At 35.8% G+C, this 20,874-nt stretch overlaps 1 protein-coding gene across 1 annotated transcript in view; it reads left to right on the forward strand.

The window, feature by feature from the left end:
• PTPRD (protein tyrosine phosphatase, receptor type D) overlaps positions 1–20,874 on the forward strand; it is a 462,091-nt gene that overhangs the window by 313,876 nt on the left and 127,341 nt on the right. The window contains exons 19-21 of the mRNA XM_027863069.1: positions 231–391; positions 11,740–11,852; positions 19,983–20,080. Coding sequence (XP_027718870.1) covers positions 231–391; positions 11,740–11,852; positions 19,983–20,080 — 372 coding nt within the window. The remainder of the gene's footprint in view (positions 1–230; positions 392–11,739; positions 11,853–19,982; positions 20,081–20,874) is intronic.

Raw genomic sequence — 20,874 nt, forward strand, 5'->3', positions numbered from 1 at the left:
TTCTAGAACAACTTTAAAATAAACTCTATCATTACAAGAAATTATATTGTAAATGACATTTTTTCCCATGGGGCCACTTTTTGGGAATTGAAAAATGAGCACAATTAATTATTCAGGGGAAATAGCATTACTCGTCTGCTAATTGCCAGCTTTACCTTGTCTTCTCCTTTACTGTCTTACAAGATCTTTTTGATCCGACTTTTCTCACAAAACAAACTCTTTTTCCTCAGACCATGTATGCAACCAGCCCTTACTCAGATCCTGTTGTATCAATGGACCTCGATCCCCAGCCCATGACAGATGAAGAAGAAGGATTGATCTGGGTCGTAGGGCCTGTGCTTGCAGTTGTGTTTATCATTTGCATTGTCATAGCTATCCTCCTCTACAAAAGGTAGGCTTGCCTCATGATTCTATTGACATGATGTTCATTGGTGGGGAGGTATAGGGCATGGAGAATACTTACAATTCCTTGATAACTGTTGTAACCTCATTGCTTGATTTACATTAATAGAAATATTTTCAGAAAACCTCCAGAAACATTTGATGCATTGATTTCTATCTAACAGGAAAAATATAGACTATTCTATACAGAATCTTATATAGTAACCATTTTCAGCTGACTTTATTACATTTACATTCATGGAGTGTCCCCCCCCCCCAAAAGGAATCACAAGCTAGTTTATTGTTCATCATACCCAATTGACATTCTGCTTTCCTTTCCTGTCTCATGTATTTATGCTTAACACTTCTGGGCAGCATTACCAAATAATGCCTAATTATAAGGGCAAATATGCACTTCATATGACTTGCCCAATTTTACACTCCATTTCCAATCTCATTATAAAATATAACTGCTATCTTGTACTGTATGTTCTGTAGGCATTATAAGCATTGACATTTCCCCCCATTTAAATATTTTAGGATGAAAAGAATGGAAAAGCTTGGGTTCAAATAGAAAAACAAAAATGAACCCTGACTTTTCCAACATTTTTCTGACCTTTCTATTTTATTTGTAACACTTCACAACTTGCTTCTTATCATTTATCCTATGTTCTCCATGAGTAGGAGAAGCATTTTCCATTTTTTTCTGTTATTAAGCATCCTTTCCTTCAATATCCTAATAGTACTTCATGATCTCAACTTCCTATGAAGGCAATTGCCTATTTGGATTATCATCACTGATTTTTGCTTTTTTTTTTTTTACAATTTTTTTCACTTTCTGCTTTTATGTCATCTATTTCTGGATGTCTTTTCCACCCTACTGTCTGGTAAGAGTCAGTTCGGTAGAGAAGGTCATCATTGTTTTTTACTTTAACTCTGCAGTATCTTCCAACTCTGCTATTAACTCCATTATATTCCTCCCACCTGCTTCCAGACTTTTGCATCTTCTCCATAACCTCTTGAATGCCACTAAATCCTGTAGTGTTATCCTTTAGAAAAACTCTAGGATTTATTCATTCTCTCAATTCATCACAGATTCTTCACATTAATCTTTTTTACTCTTGGATCACTTTAAACACCTGTGCTTTTATCCACCTCTCTTTTCAGCAAAGGCCCATCCATTCTAGATGTGCCTGCTGAAACAAGCTTTTTTCACCACCATAAAGTATTTCATCTCTCTCCTTCCATCCAGCCCTTCTAAAATAGATCTAAACCTCTTGACATTGACCTCTCCCCTACTCTTCACTTGCCCATATCTTTTTCATTGCTTCTCTCTCCTCCTCATGCATGCCCTCCATGCATTAGCTCAACATATGTTTCTCCCTACTCTGTTTTGTAAGTGTTCATTTGTGGTGTTAACCATGTTCCTGAAATAGTCTCACCCTTTTTGTTCTCTCTGCTTGCTTCCTTTCTTCATGAAAACTACCCTTCCTCCTAAAGGTACTTCCTCAATTTCTCTCAAATGTGAGAAGATGGGGGAAGAAATTAAGTAAGATAGTTCTCCATTCTCATTTGTCATATGGTCTTGTTATCTCCCTAATGCTTGACTGTATTTCTTTGGTTTATGTTTTACTGCCAACACCGGCTCATTTGGGGCATAGAAAGTCTTGGAAAAGGAACGAGTGAATGAAAGAACCCCACTCTAATCAATGGTTTCAAATATTTTCCTTGCTCAGATTCTTCCCTGGTGTGTCTATTAAGGGCCATTACTGGCCAGTTTTCATGTAATGCCTGCTTTCTATCCCACTGCCACCTCTGCTATGTGAGATAATAAATAAACCTGGAAATATCCCCAAGACAAATAGTGAGGTGGAGAAGAAAGCAAGGCCAAAGGGTATAGCTGAGGCCCTGAATGATACTTGAGAACTGGCCAAACTTTTCCAAATAAGAATTTTGTGACCTTTCCTATGTTTACACAACACTAATTATTGAATGAGAGTTTAATAAAAATAAAAGAATTTATAATTCCTCTCATGAGTTATTTTAATTTAAGTGACCACATCCCAACTCCTGTAATAATCTGAGTGAGTTAGTGCCTGCAGACAGTTAAATTCCTGGTATATACTGCAGGCCAAATTTTAGTCTATCTGAAACAAAAGAAACATTTTTCCCTAAATATGATAGTTTCCTTCAATATTGCTAATAATAATTTATAGATTTATTACACTATGTAGTTTATTCAGCATTTTCCTTGCAACACCCCTGTGAGGTGGGTAAACCTTTAGTAAACCTATAGTAAAACCTTTGTTTTATGGGTGTCGATGCTGAGACTCAGAGAGATTGCTGCTTACCCATGGTCATAAATCTACTGAGAGTTAGAGCTGGAATTCAAATCTAGCTCCTCTAACTCTAGGCCCAGGGTATTCTTCTTCAAGTAGTCATGATTTCTCAGGTGCATAGAGCACAGCAAAATTTCTTAGTGGATGTTTTTCTGGAGGAGACCCAGACAAATTCATTACCAGATGGTGAGACTAGTAGTGTTTAATCTCTCCCAGTTCCACTAGGCTGATTCATTCATTCATAGAACATTGTTAACTTTAGAAAGATGTAAAAGACTTCCCCCTAAAGGAAAAAAAAAGAGTATATATTCCTGGGAGGAAAGTTCCAATGGTGCTTTTACCTAGTTCTAAGAAAAGCCTCTTAAGGATGACTCATTTTTATGTTTGTTTTGAAGTACCTACATATTAAAACATAGAGGTATATTTGCAATATATGCATGAGAAGCTATGCTGAAATTCAGACATTACAGTTTGCACACTGAAACACACAAACCCTAACTGAAAATGCATTTAACTGGTGGCTTACAAAGTATTTCTGAAGTAGAAATACTTGTCTCAGCAATAAAGATTTGATTTGAAATTACTGACTTGAAATTCAAGTAGGTATAATGATGCCCCTTGGGGTCATTATCATAGAGCAGTGCGGGAGAAATTTGACTGAGTCCCATCAGTGGTGCTTTTTAATGACTACGTTCCCAGCCAAATGCATTCTTTCAAAAGTCATGGCTGCTTTTGTCAGTTGTCACTCACTTCATTACATGGATCATTGGAAATGATTTGCAGTTTTTATTTCTCTAAGTACTGTTCTCTTATAAAGAAGCTGCTGCTGACCCACCACTGACAATAAGTGAGTTTTAAGTTGTTTTGTCTTATACCTTATCTCATCATTTTCTCATGTCATTCACTGGCACATATTTGTTGTAGAAAGGCATTAAGTAAGGGATATAGTACATGGACATGGCACAAAATCATTAAGGAACATAGTGGTTAAACTACAGAATTTCAATTTCGAACCACAAATATTACAAGCAAACAAGAGGAAAAACCTTTAGCCATGAAGAAAAAATTTGATGTGTATGCATATTATATCTACATATAATCACAATTGCAAGATTCAACTCCTCCAGTCCAGTAAAGTGTTATTCCATAATGGTTGAGACATATTTAATGTGAAAAAAGAGAATAGATAGTGATGAAAAATGGAGGAAAAGGAAAAACATTAAAAAGAACAATCTGGACCTTGGACATTGAGTTACAATTAAAACCTCTGAATAGTAAGAAAATAATAGTAGTAATCATAATTTTAGGGTAAATAATGCTCATTCCTATTCTAATGTTTTATGTATGATAAAAATAGGAGAGATAAGCAAATAGGATCATAGTTTTGAATTCTTTGAATATTTTCCCAACTCCAGCACTGTTTGTGACTATGGGGAAATTATGGGTTCTTTTTGTTCATTAAATGGATTGATAACACACCCCCTACCCACCTTCTAGAAATAACTATTTTTTGTTCTTAGAGTTTTGAGATCCTTAGAGGGAAATGCTGTATAAATGTTAAGTTTACATAGTAAAACTTTCTTATTAAATCCTTCACATAGAGCCTTGATTTTGTCTGGCTGGTGTATTGCCATAACATTGGCCCCATACATAGAGTTTACTTTCATGTCATTCATAAGATTAAATTCTCATAAAGCTTTCTCAGGCAAGTGTTGCTAGATGTACTAAATATGGGCACGTAAGCAAACATACTGAGCCTGATCTCCAAAGAAGAGAGAAAGAATAAATCACTTTTTTAGATGTGCTGATTCTTAGATAGACTCAGATATTATTTTGGAACTCTGGAAAAGATAATCCATTAATGCTATTCCACTATCCAGAAGGAATTGATTGGCCTTCAGAAGTGGCCAGTTGACTTTTCTCATTGATCTATGTGAGCATGTTTGAAACTCTTTGGAGGCATGTATGCAATTGCACGCTACTTGTGGTTGTAAGTAAAGATGCTCTCCTATAGTGGAGAGCTCTTTAAGAATATGAAGATAAGAATGTTTTAATAGCTATGGTAGATATATTACATTCATTATTCAGTTTGTATGTCTACATGATTATCATAAGGAAATAAGCATAAATTTAACTGAAGTACTGGAACTTTGCCAAACCCATTGACCAGATCACAATTTGGGACCATATAATCACTCGAAGCATGCATTTCTGTTTCTGTTGACTTTGACTCCATACCTTAGTATGCTAAATGGAAAAAGCATATGGTACATAGAATGTGCCTCCAAGATGGGAGTACACTGATTAATTCCCCTTCATAACAAGCCTTTCTTCACTGTACAAAATTATAGGCGGTTTAAACTACTACACTTAGCATAGTGTCTGGTACATGGTAAGCGCTTAATAAATACTAGTTGACTGACATATTAATAGAGGTGGAGGTTTTACAAATATGAAATAAATGGACACACATGGCAGCATGTCATGAACTAAGAATATATCTGCTCTGTCAGTTCCTAGAATTAAAATGCTTTTCTCTATTAGCCCAGCTACATAGATGGTCATGCATCATAGATTTATAATGATGTGTATTATACTTTACAGAACTGAAAAATGTATTTAATCCTTTATTAGAAAAAGATTTATGATTACTTGACTTGTCTAGAGATATTTGAAGAAATCATCTCTGCTACTTTACAACTTAGTAGATATAGTACCATTGTGCAAACTTTTCCTATAGTTTAATTCAACTTCTAGGAAGTTGATATCACTAAAGAAATAATGTATCCACTTAACTAAGACATTTTTATTTTTTATGCACAAATCTGTTACTTGAGACTTTACTATATCCACATTAGATACATTAGTCTTTTTTCCCCCAGCATGTAGCACATTTAGTAAAAATCAAATTATATATCTAACATCAGCCACCTCCTGGGATATAATTGATTGTGGCATTATTTTGTAGGCAACGGCCAAAAGAGAGTGTGACATTAATACAAAAATGTTTTCTTCAACAGCAAAAGAACTCTCATTTGAACATAACCTTGTGTCCTCCATTTATTCCATGATTAGAAAGCATTCGATGTTTTTATAAGCTGTCATTTGCTAATTTGTGTAACTTGCATGTCCTCACTATAGAATACCATTTCTTGGATCTCTGGTTGTCATGGTTACTCCTTTTGCCATTGGCCAACTAACATTTAGCCTTTTTTTCTCCTCCTTGCTGCATTAAAATGGAGCAGTAAACCTGACAGGTGAGAAGTAAAGAACGAATTCCATTTACTTCCAGTAAGAAAGAGGAAAAGGAAAAGTAGTAGCCTGGCATGATGGGTGACAATGATGATGGTGATAACTTCAAAGATAATGTCAGACCAGAGGATTATAGGCAGATTCACATCAAATCTCATACACTTTGAAAAGCTTCTAATATAATTGCTAGCTTTTATATGGCGCTTTAAGTTTTGCAAATTGCTTCTAATATGAGAGAGTTAAGCAAGTAGGAAGGAATTTGAAGTGGTTTATTCTCACAATGTAAAAGGAAGAAACTGCCTTTTTTTTCCTTTCTTCTCCTTTAGGATGACAGAAGTTATTTCATGACTGCTCATTAGTCAGGCAATAAGGAACATTTGTGTGTGCTTAAAAGTTTCTTTAAGATGGAAACATAGTCTATTACATAGTTCTTTTTTCTACTGGAGATCAGGCTCAAAATCCTGAATTAGGTCACCTATGAATATTAAAATAGTCTCATTTGTTTTTATCCTCCTAAAGTTTGATTCTGTCCTGCTACTCAGTACCATTACTCCAATTGCAAGTAATCTTGAGATTCCTGGAATATAGGAACCCACCAACTTTTTAAATGCACTGCCCCAGTTATGTCTACTACTTTGCAATCCAAAGCTTGTTGGATTGTTGTCATGCACAGTTTGACATTGAACAAAGAATAATAAGATTTTTGAGTTGGAAGAGATCATAGATGGCATCTAATTCAGCCTTTTACATGGTAAATGCATGTCCCCTATGCTTTGATATTACAGGAATCAATTATTTGTTTGGTGTGTATCCTCTCACCACTGGTGCACACTGCAACCTTCTCATGCATAGGAGGTAGTTATTATGAATTATTGTGACCTGAAAGATTTGGTAAACATCTGGTGGCCACCCTTATGATGATGAGCTACCTTCAACCTACCTAGACTGATCCAAAGATGACAAATGTTCTCTTTCCCAGACCACCCATGAAGTCTTTGCAGTTTGGGAGATCTTTGCAAAACTCATTCTCTGCTGCCATAATTTTTGAGAACCAAGGATCATCTCAATACTAGACTAAAGCAAAGGAGTAGGAATTTCATATAAGAAATGCCCTCTTTGGCATCCCCAAAATGTAGTTAAGTTTTTTTTTCCTTCAATACGTACAGTGATGGATAGCTTACTAGCACCAGAGCCAGAAGATTCTATCAAGGTCATCTCTCCTGGCTCCCTCATTTTATACAGGTAGAAAGGGATATCTAGAAGGGTAGGCAGCTTGTACAATTACACAGTTAATGACAGTGTCAGTATATTATCTCATATCCATTGACTGTAAATTCCTTAGCATTTCCTCTATATTACAGCTGCCTCTCACAAAAGCAGTCTTTTACATGTTGTATAGTTCTAATTGTTAAAATTCACTCTAATGAAGAAAATTTTCAGTTAAATACCCAAGGATCATTAACTCTTCTTATGTTCTCAGAGATATAACTTGCATTATTGCTTTTGGAAATAGCAGGTTATTCTTTTTGTCAGTGATTCATTGGGCCAAAGGTTCTCAAATATTGTTGTTGTTTGGTCATTTTCAGTTGTGTCCTACTCTTAATGACCCCATTTGGGATTTCTTGGCAAACATACTGAAGTGGTTTGCCATTTTGTTCTCCAGTTCATTTTACAGATGAGGAAACTGAGGCAAACAGGGTTTAGTGGTTTGCCCAGGGTCACAGAGCCAGTAAGTGTCTGAGGCCAGTTAAGATGAGCTTTCCTGACTCCAGGCCTGGTGCATTATCCACTGTGCCACCTAGCTGCCATTTTCCACTGGCCATAGTTTTCTCACTTTGCTTTTACCTAGAGGAGAATTTAAAGATAACCTGTTTCAAGTCTATCATTTTTTAGATCAGGAACCTGAGGCTTAGTAGACCAAGGGACTTTTCTATGCTTAGTGTAGCAGGACTTTGGACTAGAACTTCTAACTAATTATTATCAGTTATTATTAACTAATCTAATTATTGTATTAACTAATCTAACTAATTATTATTCCAAGTTTTGAACCCTGACATAATTTAACATGAGCAGAAATAGCTGAAAAAAGGTAGAATGATCCTTCCTTTTCCTGCTCTCTCAAAATGTCATGCCTAGAGGTACCTCACACAGGGACACTCCCCAAGAAAGAACATGTACATGCATGTGCACATTTATCAATTCACATTTCTGTAGTATATTATGGTTTACAAAGCACTTTATTCAACAACAAACTATAAAATGCATATTGTAAATGTTTGTTAACCTCATTTCATTAATGAGAAAGAAATATGATAACTAATGTGAGAAAGTAACTTGCACATGGTCCCAGGAAGATAGCAGTAGAACCAAGACTCAAACTTAGTTCTTCAACCTCCAAGTCTACTGTTCTTTCCACTCAACAATATGGTCTCTGTTCAGCCAGGATGCAAACTCTTTGTACAGTTATTGTATTGTTTATGCAAAACTCTGAGCCATCAGATAAAATCCCAATTTTAAAAATTACCATACTTTGATTTTTTTTTTCCATAATGAAGTTTGAGAGTGAAGTAGTCTCTAAAAGCTAGCCAATAAGGTTTTTCTATTCCTGTCCACATTATTTCTATTTTATTCTTTTTTGTTCTGTTTTATGCTTTAAAGAACAACAAATTCCATTTCAAAATTCCATAGTTGTATTAAATTATTGCCATCATTATGAATGATAAATTATATCAATATAACCTTAGAATCTTCATAATCTCTCAGAAAAATCAATTTTACATTTAAAAAACACAAAGTTTTTTTGGTTGTATATAAAAGAGATGCACAAAGTATCTCCAGTGAGGTGTTATATCTGCAATGCTTTGCAAACTTTAAAGCGCCATATAAATATCAGTTATTATTATTGTTACTATTAGATGAGTCTGTATTATAACACTCATATGCTTAAGAGTAACGGGGTAAGAATATGTAGAACTATTCTGATTGACTTGGATTAATATATAGAAAACATCCAAGGAACCAACTGGCCACAAGGAGCTTACATTCCATTATATGAAAAAATGTGTACATCAGTAAGTAAATACAACACATTCCACACAGCGGAGCAAAGCAAAAGCAATACCTGGACAAGAAGAGAAAGACTCTAACAACTGATTGGATCAGATGGCATTTAAGGTTTTGTTTAGGGGGTTCACTTTTATTTGAGGACTTAGAATTAGGTTAGATTCTACATAATGGGATAAAAAATTACAGAGTGTGGAATTGAAAAGTTGCATCCATGCTCCAGTGAGTTGACTGTGTTTAGAATTGCCATGAAGGGCTGATTTCCCCTGACTACTTGGTCAGAGAAGATCATTTACACTTCTGCTAAAAATCCACCATGAGTAGTTTACATTAACAACAGGAGAGGATGTCTACCGCTCCAGAACCCAGGAGAATTAAATTATTTCTTTTGAGTGTTTAAAAATGAAGATGATAGGAAGGGAAGTTCCCTGAGTTTGGTGTCATGTTAGAGTCTTGGTTCCAGCAAAGAAGGGGGAAGGCAATTTATTTTGCAACAAATCAGTTTAAAGATGCAGCAGTATACTTCCTACAAACTTGTAGCAAATTTGCATATTTTGCAAGTGAAACTGACTGACCCATCAGTAACAGAATCACAGACAATCAGAACTGAAAGGACCATAAAAAGCTCATCCAATCCAATTATATATTTTACAGATGAAGAGAATGAAGCCAAGAGAAAGTAAGTGACTTGCCTAAGGTCTCCCAGTTAGCTCGTAACAGAGCTGAGATTTGACCCCAGATCTTGTGGTTTTGTCACCATACCACGCTGCTTCTTAATTTTATTAATGTTATTTGGTTTCGACTTCTCATCTGTAAAATATTCTTAGATTTCTCTAGTTGTTTGAATGTCGTCAGATACGTTCCCATGTTATGAGATCTGATTAAATTTCAAAACCTGAAGTCAATCATCTTTTCCTTCTCTCCATTATGTCCTTTCCCACCTTCTCATTTCCTTTTCCTTTTTCTCATCTCTTTCTGTCTAACTTGCCCTTTCTACCCCCTCCCCCAAACCCCTTAACAAATAAAGTTACCAGTAGCTTCTATTACTTCACCAACTTTACTTCTTTTCTGATTAGTCCTGTCATTTCCCAAGTGGATCTGGCTCCTAAGACTGTCCTTGACACTTCTGTCTTGACACGGGAAGTGGCATAGTCAGTAAGTTAAAGTGGTTAAGTAGGCAATAGTGGGTGTCTGAATAGATCCACCCACAAAAATGAGGCAGATAAAACAATGCATTTGATCAAACCAATGGAAGTCCACATTCCCTTTGTGCCTTCCCCTCTCTTCATCCTCTGGACCTCCTACATGCAAGGAAAATAAATACAACTGAAAATAAAGAAGCCCTTTGACCACAGCCATCAATGACTGACCAGAGAATGACTCTACATGTCATCAAAGAATGGCATCTTATTGTCATAGAAGTAACCATGCTTCAATGTCCACATTTTAAAAGTCAGGGCAGGCATTCCTGGAAGACCCAGAATGTCTAGTTCCCAATTCTGTAGTACCTTTGCTATGTGTAGCAATTAATAATGCAACACTGTGATCATGACTCTGCCAACTGAGATTCCTGGAGCTGTATCAGGCTGTCAGCATCAGAGGAAAATCACTGTTGAGGGTGGGGTTAGGAGGAAAAGGAAGTATTTATTTAATCACCAAGCTATATCTTTGATCTACTGCAACCTTGGAGAGAAAAAGTAGATATCACTATGTTTATTTGAGTTGGGGAACAGGGACAATGAATAAAGTAGACTTAGAATCAAATCTGACAAATCTTGTTCATGCATTTGTTAAAATTACATTATGACAGCTTAAACAAGGATGTTCAATAAAAGCAGTGGGTCGCTTTTAAAACAGAGATAAAATGGGTTGTCTGAAAACTCACGTTTATTACTAGGCACTGTTAATGAATCTTTTGCCTTGAATTATCATCCAGAGGATCAGACGGCCACTCAAAGCAATTACTTTTTCTTTGACATTTCCCTGATTGAGTTTCTTTAACGATATAAATTGCAGTTAGCTTTACCATCATAAACCACAACCAGCATTTTATCCCTCAAGCTCAGAGGCGTAGTAGACATCATTATTCTGTGGACCCAACTCTTCCACAGTAGATAAAGTCAGCCAGTATGAGAATCCACTAAATGTATTTGACTATCCTAATGTCAGTAATACAGGTACATCACCACTATGTGCCCCATTACACACTCTTATACAAAAATGACAAAGACATTGATAGTTGCAGCTTTAACCAATCATTACTTTGCCTGGTACTTAGAAAGGTGGAGGAATCTTACAGCTCTGTTCCTATATAGCTTATAGTACAAGATGCTTAGATAGTGTTTCTTCTGACTAGATTTTGGGAAAACAATTTGAGAAAGGATGATGGGAGCATATGGAGTAACTCCTTCCCTCCTATCCTAGCTATGAGTGTATAACATGTGCACACACCCCTCTGCCCACCCCACACACCTGTCTTAAAGGGAAGATTGATTGGATCATTGAATTCTTGAGCTGAAAGGACCTTAGAGGTTTTTCACAAATGGGAAACATATATGAAGAAATATAAAGTGACTTGCCAATAGTAACACAGGTAATTAGTGAGAAACTGTTACAAAGAAGAGAAATATTGGGGCTGCAAATTTTTTTAATTTATCTAAGTCCTTTAAAAATGTTATTTTTAACATTTGTTTTATTCATACAGGAAGAGGGCAGAGTCTGACTCTAGAAAAAGCAGTATACCAAACAGTAAAGAGGTTCCTTCTCATCATCCAACTGACCCAGTCGAGCTGAGGCGTCTCAATTTTCAAACACCAGGTAAGAAGGACCACTTATCTTTCTTACAGCTCTGTCTCAGCTTTTAGAATTCAGGGAGCAGTGTGCCTCTAGACACAAATAGATTGCTGCCTTGAATCATTGCCTTGTGGCCAATTCCCGGATGTGAATATTGATGAGATTTCCACCACTGTAGATCTGACAGAAATTACATTCCTTGTTCCTTACTCAGAGTGTAGGGTATTTCTCATTTTTTGTGTGTTTTGAAGGACGACACCTGCTTCATCGATGGAGTATAATGTATGTTAAATAGTACTGACATTAACAGTGACACTGATCTATAAGGAAGTGTATGTTTCATCCTGTAGAATGACTGAACATATCATATACAAAATTTAGGAAAGCATAGATTTCCCTCCCCCACACATTCTTTCCAGTTGTTTTTCATATTCCCTAAACCAAACCTCATTGACCAATGAAAATTTCTTAGTGTTTTGCTTTGGGGATACATAATGTAACTGGCAATGAAAAAAATATCCTTGCCCCTTACAACAAAAAGCATTAAAGTGCTTCAACAGATGAAAGCAACGTTGCCACAAAGGAATAGTTTGGAGACATAGTGATCTATCTTTGAGCTGTGTCTTTCTCTGTTATCCAAGACATCTGGTTTCTTAAAAAGGAATCATTGAATGCCAGGCACAGAAAGAGAAGGGAGGAAAGCCTCAATAAAATGAGTGGTACTAGTTTTATATCTTCTGATAACAAACAAGGCAAACATGTGATTCAAGTATTGTATTCAGTTAAATTTTTATTATAACCTTATAACTTAAATAATTGGGAAATTGCACATGTTCAAAATGTAAAAGCTGTATGAAGCCTCAAATATAATTCTGACCCAGATTTATCAAAGCAGATAGACTCAAATCACCTGGAATTTTAAAAATTCATAAGCTCTCCCACTTTGAATTTTCCTTTTTTTCACAAGATGAATATTGAAAATTGATATCATTATTTATTGACATGAAATTTTGAAAATGCTTAATAATGTTGTATTAAGGGACCAATTAGTTATTCCAATAAGTTATCATCTGGGAGAGGTGTTATTAATGCTCTTAATTTCTTTGGAACAACCAATAAATGATCAACCTTTTAAAAATTTCATTCTGGTTAGGTAGATTAGAAATCTAGTTTTTAAGTTATTGAGAAAGCAATGCATACATAAACATATAGACATATATACACATATACCTTATATACCTTCATGTACATATATACACATGTACCACAAACCCTCATCAATTTAATAAAGGGAAGATGATGTTTATGTTCCTAAAGTATCCTTTAGGAGGTCACACGATTTTTTCAAAATGTTTATAAATACAAAGCATGATGATAACAATACAGAATTGGCAAGTTTTAGCTCATTATCATAAAAAAAGTTTAATGTTAAATTATGGAAAGTACAGAATACTTCAAGCATTTCCCTGGTAATGTTAATAGAAATTGGTATGCTTCTCAGTTTGGTTACTTCTAATAATTATAAACTTTGAAATTTAATGTAATCATCTGGCTTTGTTGGGGGGAGGTGAACTCTTCAGGGACCCTGTCTATTCATTCTTTAGGATTGGCATGGAGTGACAGAGAAATAAATGAAGTGTATTTGAAAGATAACTTCTCTTTGCCTCTCTTTTGGAGGCTTCCTGGTACATCAACTCCCCTGATCATTGTACTCATCTGGTACAAAACAAAAGCAGGAGAAGAAGGATTGATCACAACCTGGAATGTAAGAGTAAATAGTCAGTTAGTAGCAGAGGATGAGAGAAGCAGCCCCAGTTCAGATGAATAAAATGGGAAGCTCACAGCAAGGATGTTTAGCAGAACAGCATTACAAATTAGCTTAAAAAAATTCAAAACTTGAACCAAGAAGTACCTTTACTTAGGATGCTCCTCTTCCTTCTGGCATTCTCCTCATGTGGTTTGGCAAAAACAATCAAATCCTAAGGAAGCCATTGGCAGTTGAGTATTGTTAGTTGATTTGGGAATGTTCCTTCTCTTTCTCAAAGGGCAAATTAAAGACAACATGTAACATGAATGTGAATAGGTAATAAATTGGATTATCCCTTACAAAGTAGAAAAAAATGGGCAGCTTTTCTTAACAAAGATGGGATGTACTTTTAAAATGTCATCTCTGGGTGTAACTGAGAGTAAACTGGGCAAAGGAGGGAGGGAAAAAAAAGCAGAAAGACAACAACATCCTTAAAGTTTACTCCAGGAGCATTTGCTGATCTAATACAATTTGAATCTTCCTTTTCATTCTACTTGCATACAGATTGCTAGCCTGTCTCCCATTTGTTCTGTGCACTTAGTAAGGGATGCACAGCCCTCTGCCATTTCTTATTCTTCCTGATTAAGCCCTCTACACCTATCCCAGAATCCTCTGGCCATCTCACTTGACTCACTACCCTTAAGTATTGATTACCACATATTCTGCCTTGGATGTGTTCCATTTAGAGTGAGATCTCTATTGCCTGGGGTGGATGAAAAGGGAGAGAAGCAGGGAAGGAGGTGGAACAGCGTGGTGGGACGGAAGGAGGGAGAGAGAGAGAGAGAGAGAGAGAGAGAGAGAGAGAGAGAGAGAGAATGTGTTGCCATTGTTGCTTCATTTCTCTTAAGGGGAAACAATTAGCTCTTTGCAGACAAAAATAAGCTTATCCGTCATGTGTACCACATAGTTAACATGAGATATCAAGTTCTTGAATCCATAGCATTTGGAGATAAAATTCTTAGAATTTCACTTAATGAGGTTTTATTGAATATGCATAATCCTTGTTTGCATAAATGCCAATCCCTAAATGTTATCATGACTCTGTCATATTTATTACTATTAAGAGTAAGGAGATAATTAATATTTGAGGACTTCTAACCTCAAAGAACATTGATTCTTACAGATTAGAGACTTCAGAGTTGTACTTCAGTGAACAATTTTGGATAATGGGGTGCAACACATCACTGCTAAAGATAATGGAGGAAAGTAAAATAAAAATAATGTATGCCCTTAAGAAGAACTGGAAAGCCCTTGATAATTTCTCTAAATTTTATTTCATTTAAACTATGACAATTTTATGAATGCAAGACATTCATCTTTTTTGTTGCTGTTGTTCCTGTGAAGGGATTGGCCCTGGAAGGAATCATATTTCTGAATGCTGCCTGAATTGTGTTAAAAATGAATTTGAATATCTCATACAGAAACATAATATGAATAAAGGCTGCTGCTACCATTCATAAACTGAATATCCCAACATTTTCCAGAAGTGCATATTTCAATATAATATCCCAAATCACTGGACTTCTAAACAAACATACATACCAAAACCAAACAAAAGGGTAGAGAATAGACCTGGCCACTAGTAAGGTTGTTTGAAATTACTTATTGTATGTGGTTTGGAAAAGGATTACTATTACGCAACCTTTTCACTTATTTGGGTGATAATTGAGCTATTCTGGTAGTGAAAATGCTAATAATGACTTTCCGATTGCAAGTGGATAGATGCCAAGTTAAAAACTCAATAAAGTGTTTCAGCTACTATTAGAACAAGTATTTCTCCAAGCACCAAATGCCACATTTTCCAAAACTCAGCATGACAGGAACAGCACACTGGTTTACATTCAAAGCAGGTATCTCTTCTCCCCTTATATATTTTCCATCAAAGCAGACATGTGTTTTATTAAGGCTCATATGCCACTAAGTAGACTGTATGTCTGCCAAATTGCATTTATTGCTTTGAAATATTACATCCCTCACCAGAGAGATTGTTGAGATAATTATTTACAATTAATAATAGGTCTACGATAATTGGTGTGTAGGGAAAACAAGTTCAGTACTTAGCATTCTACCTCAAGTATTTTACTAGGTCATATTTGATTAGAATCATTAACTCAGTAAGTAAGGTTGGTAAATCAGTAAGGCCTTCAGGGATAGAGTTGAGAATAAAAAAGCCTTTATAAAGGATGCCATTGAAGGAAGTGTCTAAGAAGTCTCATATAACTTCATTGTAGTTTAACGTCTACAGTTTTAACGGGTTCAACATTAATACTTGCTTTAGTAAATAAACTACTGCTGTATGTACAAGCCAACCTTGACAGTCCTAGGATCAGAACCAAACCATGCATATAGTGGGCACTTTAATAAATATTTCTTGAACTGAATTAAAATAGAATGACTTAAAAAAAAATTTATGATACAAACCTTTACTTCCAAAGTGAGACAACATTCTAAGGAGAATTGTTATTAGTGAATGCCAATTAAAATAATTATAGAAGTCACTAAAAGATGTTTTGAAATAGAAGAAAACTAAAGTATATAGTGACCCAAAATATGAGATTTACATGGTGCTTAAGTTGCATGGAGAATGCCAGCTTGTCTTTTTAGTTCAAAATAAAAGGAGTACAAAGCTTAATAATAATTATGCTGATATCTCATGTTTATAGAACCTTTCTGCTCAGAATCTAGTCAAAATACTGGTACTGGTGGGCAACAAATAAACTCCAATATTAAAAGTTTTTACTTTTGTAATCATCCACTGCTGTTATTTTTCTTATGGACTTATGGCAGACTATTATGCAAAATGATTAAAATATTTAACATTGAAGAATTTCTTGAGACAGGAGAACAGTGCTCTGAAATAGGTCTTCTGAACTTAATTTCAATTTCTGTCTAGATAAATTGCTCCTTGTCTAGAATTCCCTGTTAAGGGCTCCCTTAATAGCCTTTTCCTGTTGACTTTGTCCTTTCAAATATTTGGTAGAATTTGTGATTGTGATAATATTGTTCAGTGTTATCTTCAAAGAGGATCTATGTGGTTGCTTCTTCATTTGCCGGTACAAAAGTTAAGGGGCATGTCATTTGACTTAAATCAAGAAGGAAATAATATATCATCAATGTGGCTTTCAGTTTTAGGAACTGATTTGGTTTGTGCCACCTTTTAAAGAAAAATAGTCTCAACTTAACTAAGTTCTTTGAAGTGCACCAAGTCATGTGAGAAGCAGTCTGCATTGAAGGAACATTGAACTTGGGAATCGGGAAACCTGATATCTTAGCTCAGTATCTGTGGTTCTTTGCCTCTCTTGTTTGTCCTATTAGTATATTTTAATCATTTTGCATAATAGTCTGCCATAAGTCCATCAGAAAAATAGCCGTACACTTGGATCCAAAGTTCGACCAGTTTGGATAATAAGTAGTTGTGTGACTTTGAGCAAATCACAACTTCTCTCAGCCTCCATTTCCTTGGCAAATTACTTCCTTTTTGTCATTTAAAGTTTTCCCCTTGGTAAAATAAAGGAGATGGACTACAAAATTTCAGAGGTGCCTTCTAGCTCAGTATCTGTGGTTCTTTGTCTCTCTTGTTTCTCCTATTAGTATATGGGAAAGGCTGAACTTTGGATCAAAGTGAAATAGTCCTGCAAATGGACTACTTACTCCATCCAGCCCTCTCATTTTACAGAGGGGGAAAACCAATCCATAGGAAGGAGAGCAGGAGAGGGGAGTGATGTGCCCAATATCAGAGTGCTACTAAGAACCACAGTCAGGACTAGATCTTTTAATCCAATATTCTTTCCAGTACATGATTCCCTCTGTTAGGCAAAGAAATGTATCTTATTTTTTTCTAATGATTTCTACTAATTTTTATATGTTCATTTAGATCTGTAAAATTTTGGGGGGGAAAAACTTGTAAAGAATACCATAGATGTAGTTTGAATTTAAATATGGGTTTAGGCCCAATTCAAGAAAATTCCTGGCGAAGCATCAAGCATTGATCTCTCAGTTTGTTTTTCCATCCTCTTTCTTTGGCAAGGGGAATGCTTGAACCTTTCTGAATATTGTCCTAAGAGTAATGATGTCAAACCATTTTTAGTGCATGTCAGAAGTGAATATATTGATCGCATAGTTGATTAATTATTATGGTCTTCTACTACTGTTATACTAATTTGTTTCCCATCTCCGATTGGCTTTACTTTTTACAGCTTTGAGCAGTAATTCAGTCCCCTACGCCTCCCTGATTGGCTCTGTGTCCTCCCTCTCTAGCCAAACTACCACTCAGTCCTTATATGATAATAACTCTCTCCCACGATTCGCTCGAAAAGGTCTAAACATCTTTGTCTCTATTATTTTCTCTGTTCAAGCACTGTTATGGATGTCCTCATCAGTCCACTTCCATTCTTGAATAAGCCTAGAGTCTTTTGTGCCTTTTCACTTTCATACTTTCCATTGGGGGTGCTTTATCTGGATGAGATCACTTTAATTATCGTATCACTGTCACACCACCAAATCCAGTGACGTTTCTACAACTCAACTGTATACCATCTAAATGGGGACCCTCCAGAAAGGGGCTCCAAGTCTATTAGTTGGTGTGAATATCAATTTGGAAGCTTCCACATTCAAAAGATGTCATCTTTGGTTGGGCCTTCCACTTAATCCTTGGTTGACTGGCCACATATCATCATATTCATTAATACTGAAACCCCACAATTCACAATCCCACTATAAAGTAATGTATGGTTGTAGGAGGGAAGTAATTCTATTTATTCTATCAGAACCAAAATGTCAGAGGCAATTGATCATAGCCTTTCATAAGGGCACTATTGGGTGACATGAAAATGTAAGACAACTTTTAATATGTTCAAAAGTAATCACCCAGTCATGTTGATGTGTACCAGGTAGACATTCCATTGAAAAATGCTTTCCAGAGATTCATAGTGACATAAGAGAATTGTCAACATGACTTCCAGTTTGAGCCCCTCACTCATTTCTGTTTTTCTTTTTGTCACCTCAAAGGCTTCACTGGGGTACACTAGTTCGGAGTTTTGTAGCCAGCTGTGCTTTTTCCCTATAAGTGATGAGTCAGCAGTCCCATTCCATTCTGTGAATACTAAAAGTAATCAGCAAGAAATAAAATACAGAACATTTGGGGGTCTTCTAACAGAAGGATGTGGGGGTGGAGGGAATAATCAAATATAATTGTGGATCTTTTTTTTTTAAATAAAGAGTCCATTAAACTGGCATATTGTCAGCTGGCAGCCTGTACTAGTTGCCCCACATCTGTATCCCTGTCTCTTTCTTTCTCTCTCAGCCTTTCTCTTTCTCTGTGCCTTCTGCCTTCATTTGCTCACTTTCTTGCAACTAGTTTTCCTATGAGCAGACAAAGATGTTTACACCTGAAGTAGATTGTAGGTATCCCTGGGGGTTGATAATGGCCATTCGGGCCAAAGCCCATAAATCTCTTAGTGTGGCCAGGAGAGCTCTCTATCCCCTATCACTGCAATCTGCTACGAGTGAAAACATTTTTGAAAGTCTTAATTGTTTGGTGTCCAATTTTTGTCTTCAGTGAATTCTTGTCTATGAATAGTGCTGCATGTTTCTCTCGTTGTCCATAGTCGCATGTGAATGTCAGTCACCTCGAGCTTTCATGAAACATTGTAGAATCTACTCAAAATGTAGACTGAAACCTCCAAACCTCTGGACATCATCATCATCATCATCATTCCCTTTTAAGTACCAGCTTCTCCATTTCATTTTTGATAAAAAAAAAAGTTACTTATGTTTTGTTTTATTTACACCATCATTTCCTTTGCAGGTTCAGGTGTATCCGGTTACGCTGGTAACCTTCATCCAAGTTAGTTTTCCTTGATTATGCATAATTCATTTTTTTTCTTTTGTTAAAATACTGTTCTGTCCCTTTAGGCTTTCTTCAGTGTCTGTTTTATAAGTTCACCTTTCACCATTCAATTCCATGCAATTTCCATCTCACATAGTGCAGGAGAAGGAGTTTGAAATAAGTTATTACTCAAAGCAGAAGTCGACATCAGGCCTAACTGTCTCATTTTTCCCCACCTTGCTAACCTCATTGATTCATGGCACAATAATGCTTTCTTTTACACCAGGAATGTGAGCTTGGGGATCATGCTTGGTGACTTTTCATTTGGCTTCAAAACTCATCTCTCCGGCGCATGTCCTGCTTTGAGTAACCAAACTATCTGCCTGCTTTGTCCCATAAAACATCTTAACTACTTACATATTTCTAGCCATTTCTAACTATTGTATTTTCTATATTTTGGTACTGTTATCAGCCTTTACATTGGGTTTTCAAAACACGTCCCTTTGTTCCATTTTAATAGGCATGGCTAGCCATCCTCCCATACCGATTTTGGAACTTGCCGATCATATTGAGAGGTTGAAAGCTAATGACAACCTGAAGTTTTCCCAGGAGTATGAGGTAATGCTCTCAATATTCTGATACACTGTAATGCTCTCCTGACTTTCTCTTTCTTTGACCACATTTCTGAAAATAGCTTCCTTAAGTGTTTTCTGTTTGTTTGTTTGTTTTTTACAAATCATTAGGCAATGCTAGGACTTGTTACAAAGCAAATGCTTAAAAATATGGGGGGAAATGCGTTCCCATTGATCAGGAATTTCTGAACAAATTGTGATATATGAATGTAATGCAATACTATTACACCATAAGAAATGGCAAATAAGAGAAATAAAAATATGCTAACGAAATGACAACTTTGAAGAAGGATTGTGCTAACTTCTGCTTGTTAGTTGCTTTCATAGAAGGTATTAGTTCTCATTCATTATAGATTATTTAATGGATTTGATTAATCTTGTCCTATTTGGATTTCAACAAAACATTGCCTTGATCATAATAATTTATATTTCTATAATACATTAAGGATTATAGAGAGCTTTCCTTTTCACGACCCAATGAGGTAGCACAGCTATTAAGAACCTCAATTCACCCATGAGGAAACTGAGAAACAAAAAGATTAAATGACTTGCTCCAAGTTATACATATCAAATGTAAGATCCAGGACCTGAACTCAAATATTTTGACTACATAGCCAGTGCATCATGGATTCCAAGGGGATGTATATGTACATTAATGAAAGTGTGTTTCATTGGGTTTTTTTGAATTATAATATCCAATAAATGACAAAATATAATAGAAAGGAGTTGTATCTTAATACATTGTGTCAATCTTCTGTGGACTAAAAATGTCATAATTGT

Source organism: Vombatus ursinus, unplaced genomic scaffold (assembly GCF_900497805.2).
Source record: "Vombatus ursinus unplaced genomic scaffold, bare-nosed wombat genome assembly UNPS02014770.1, whole genome shotgun sequence".
NCBI classification, from domain to species: domain Eukaryota; kingdom Metazoa; phylum Chordata; class Mammalia; order Diprotodontia; family Vombatidae; genus Vombatus; species Vombatus ursinus.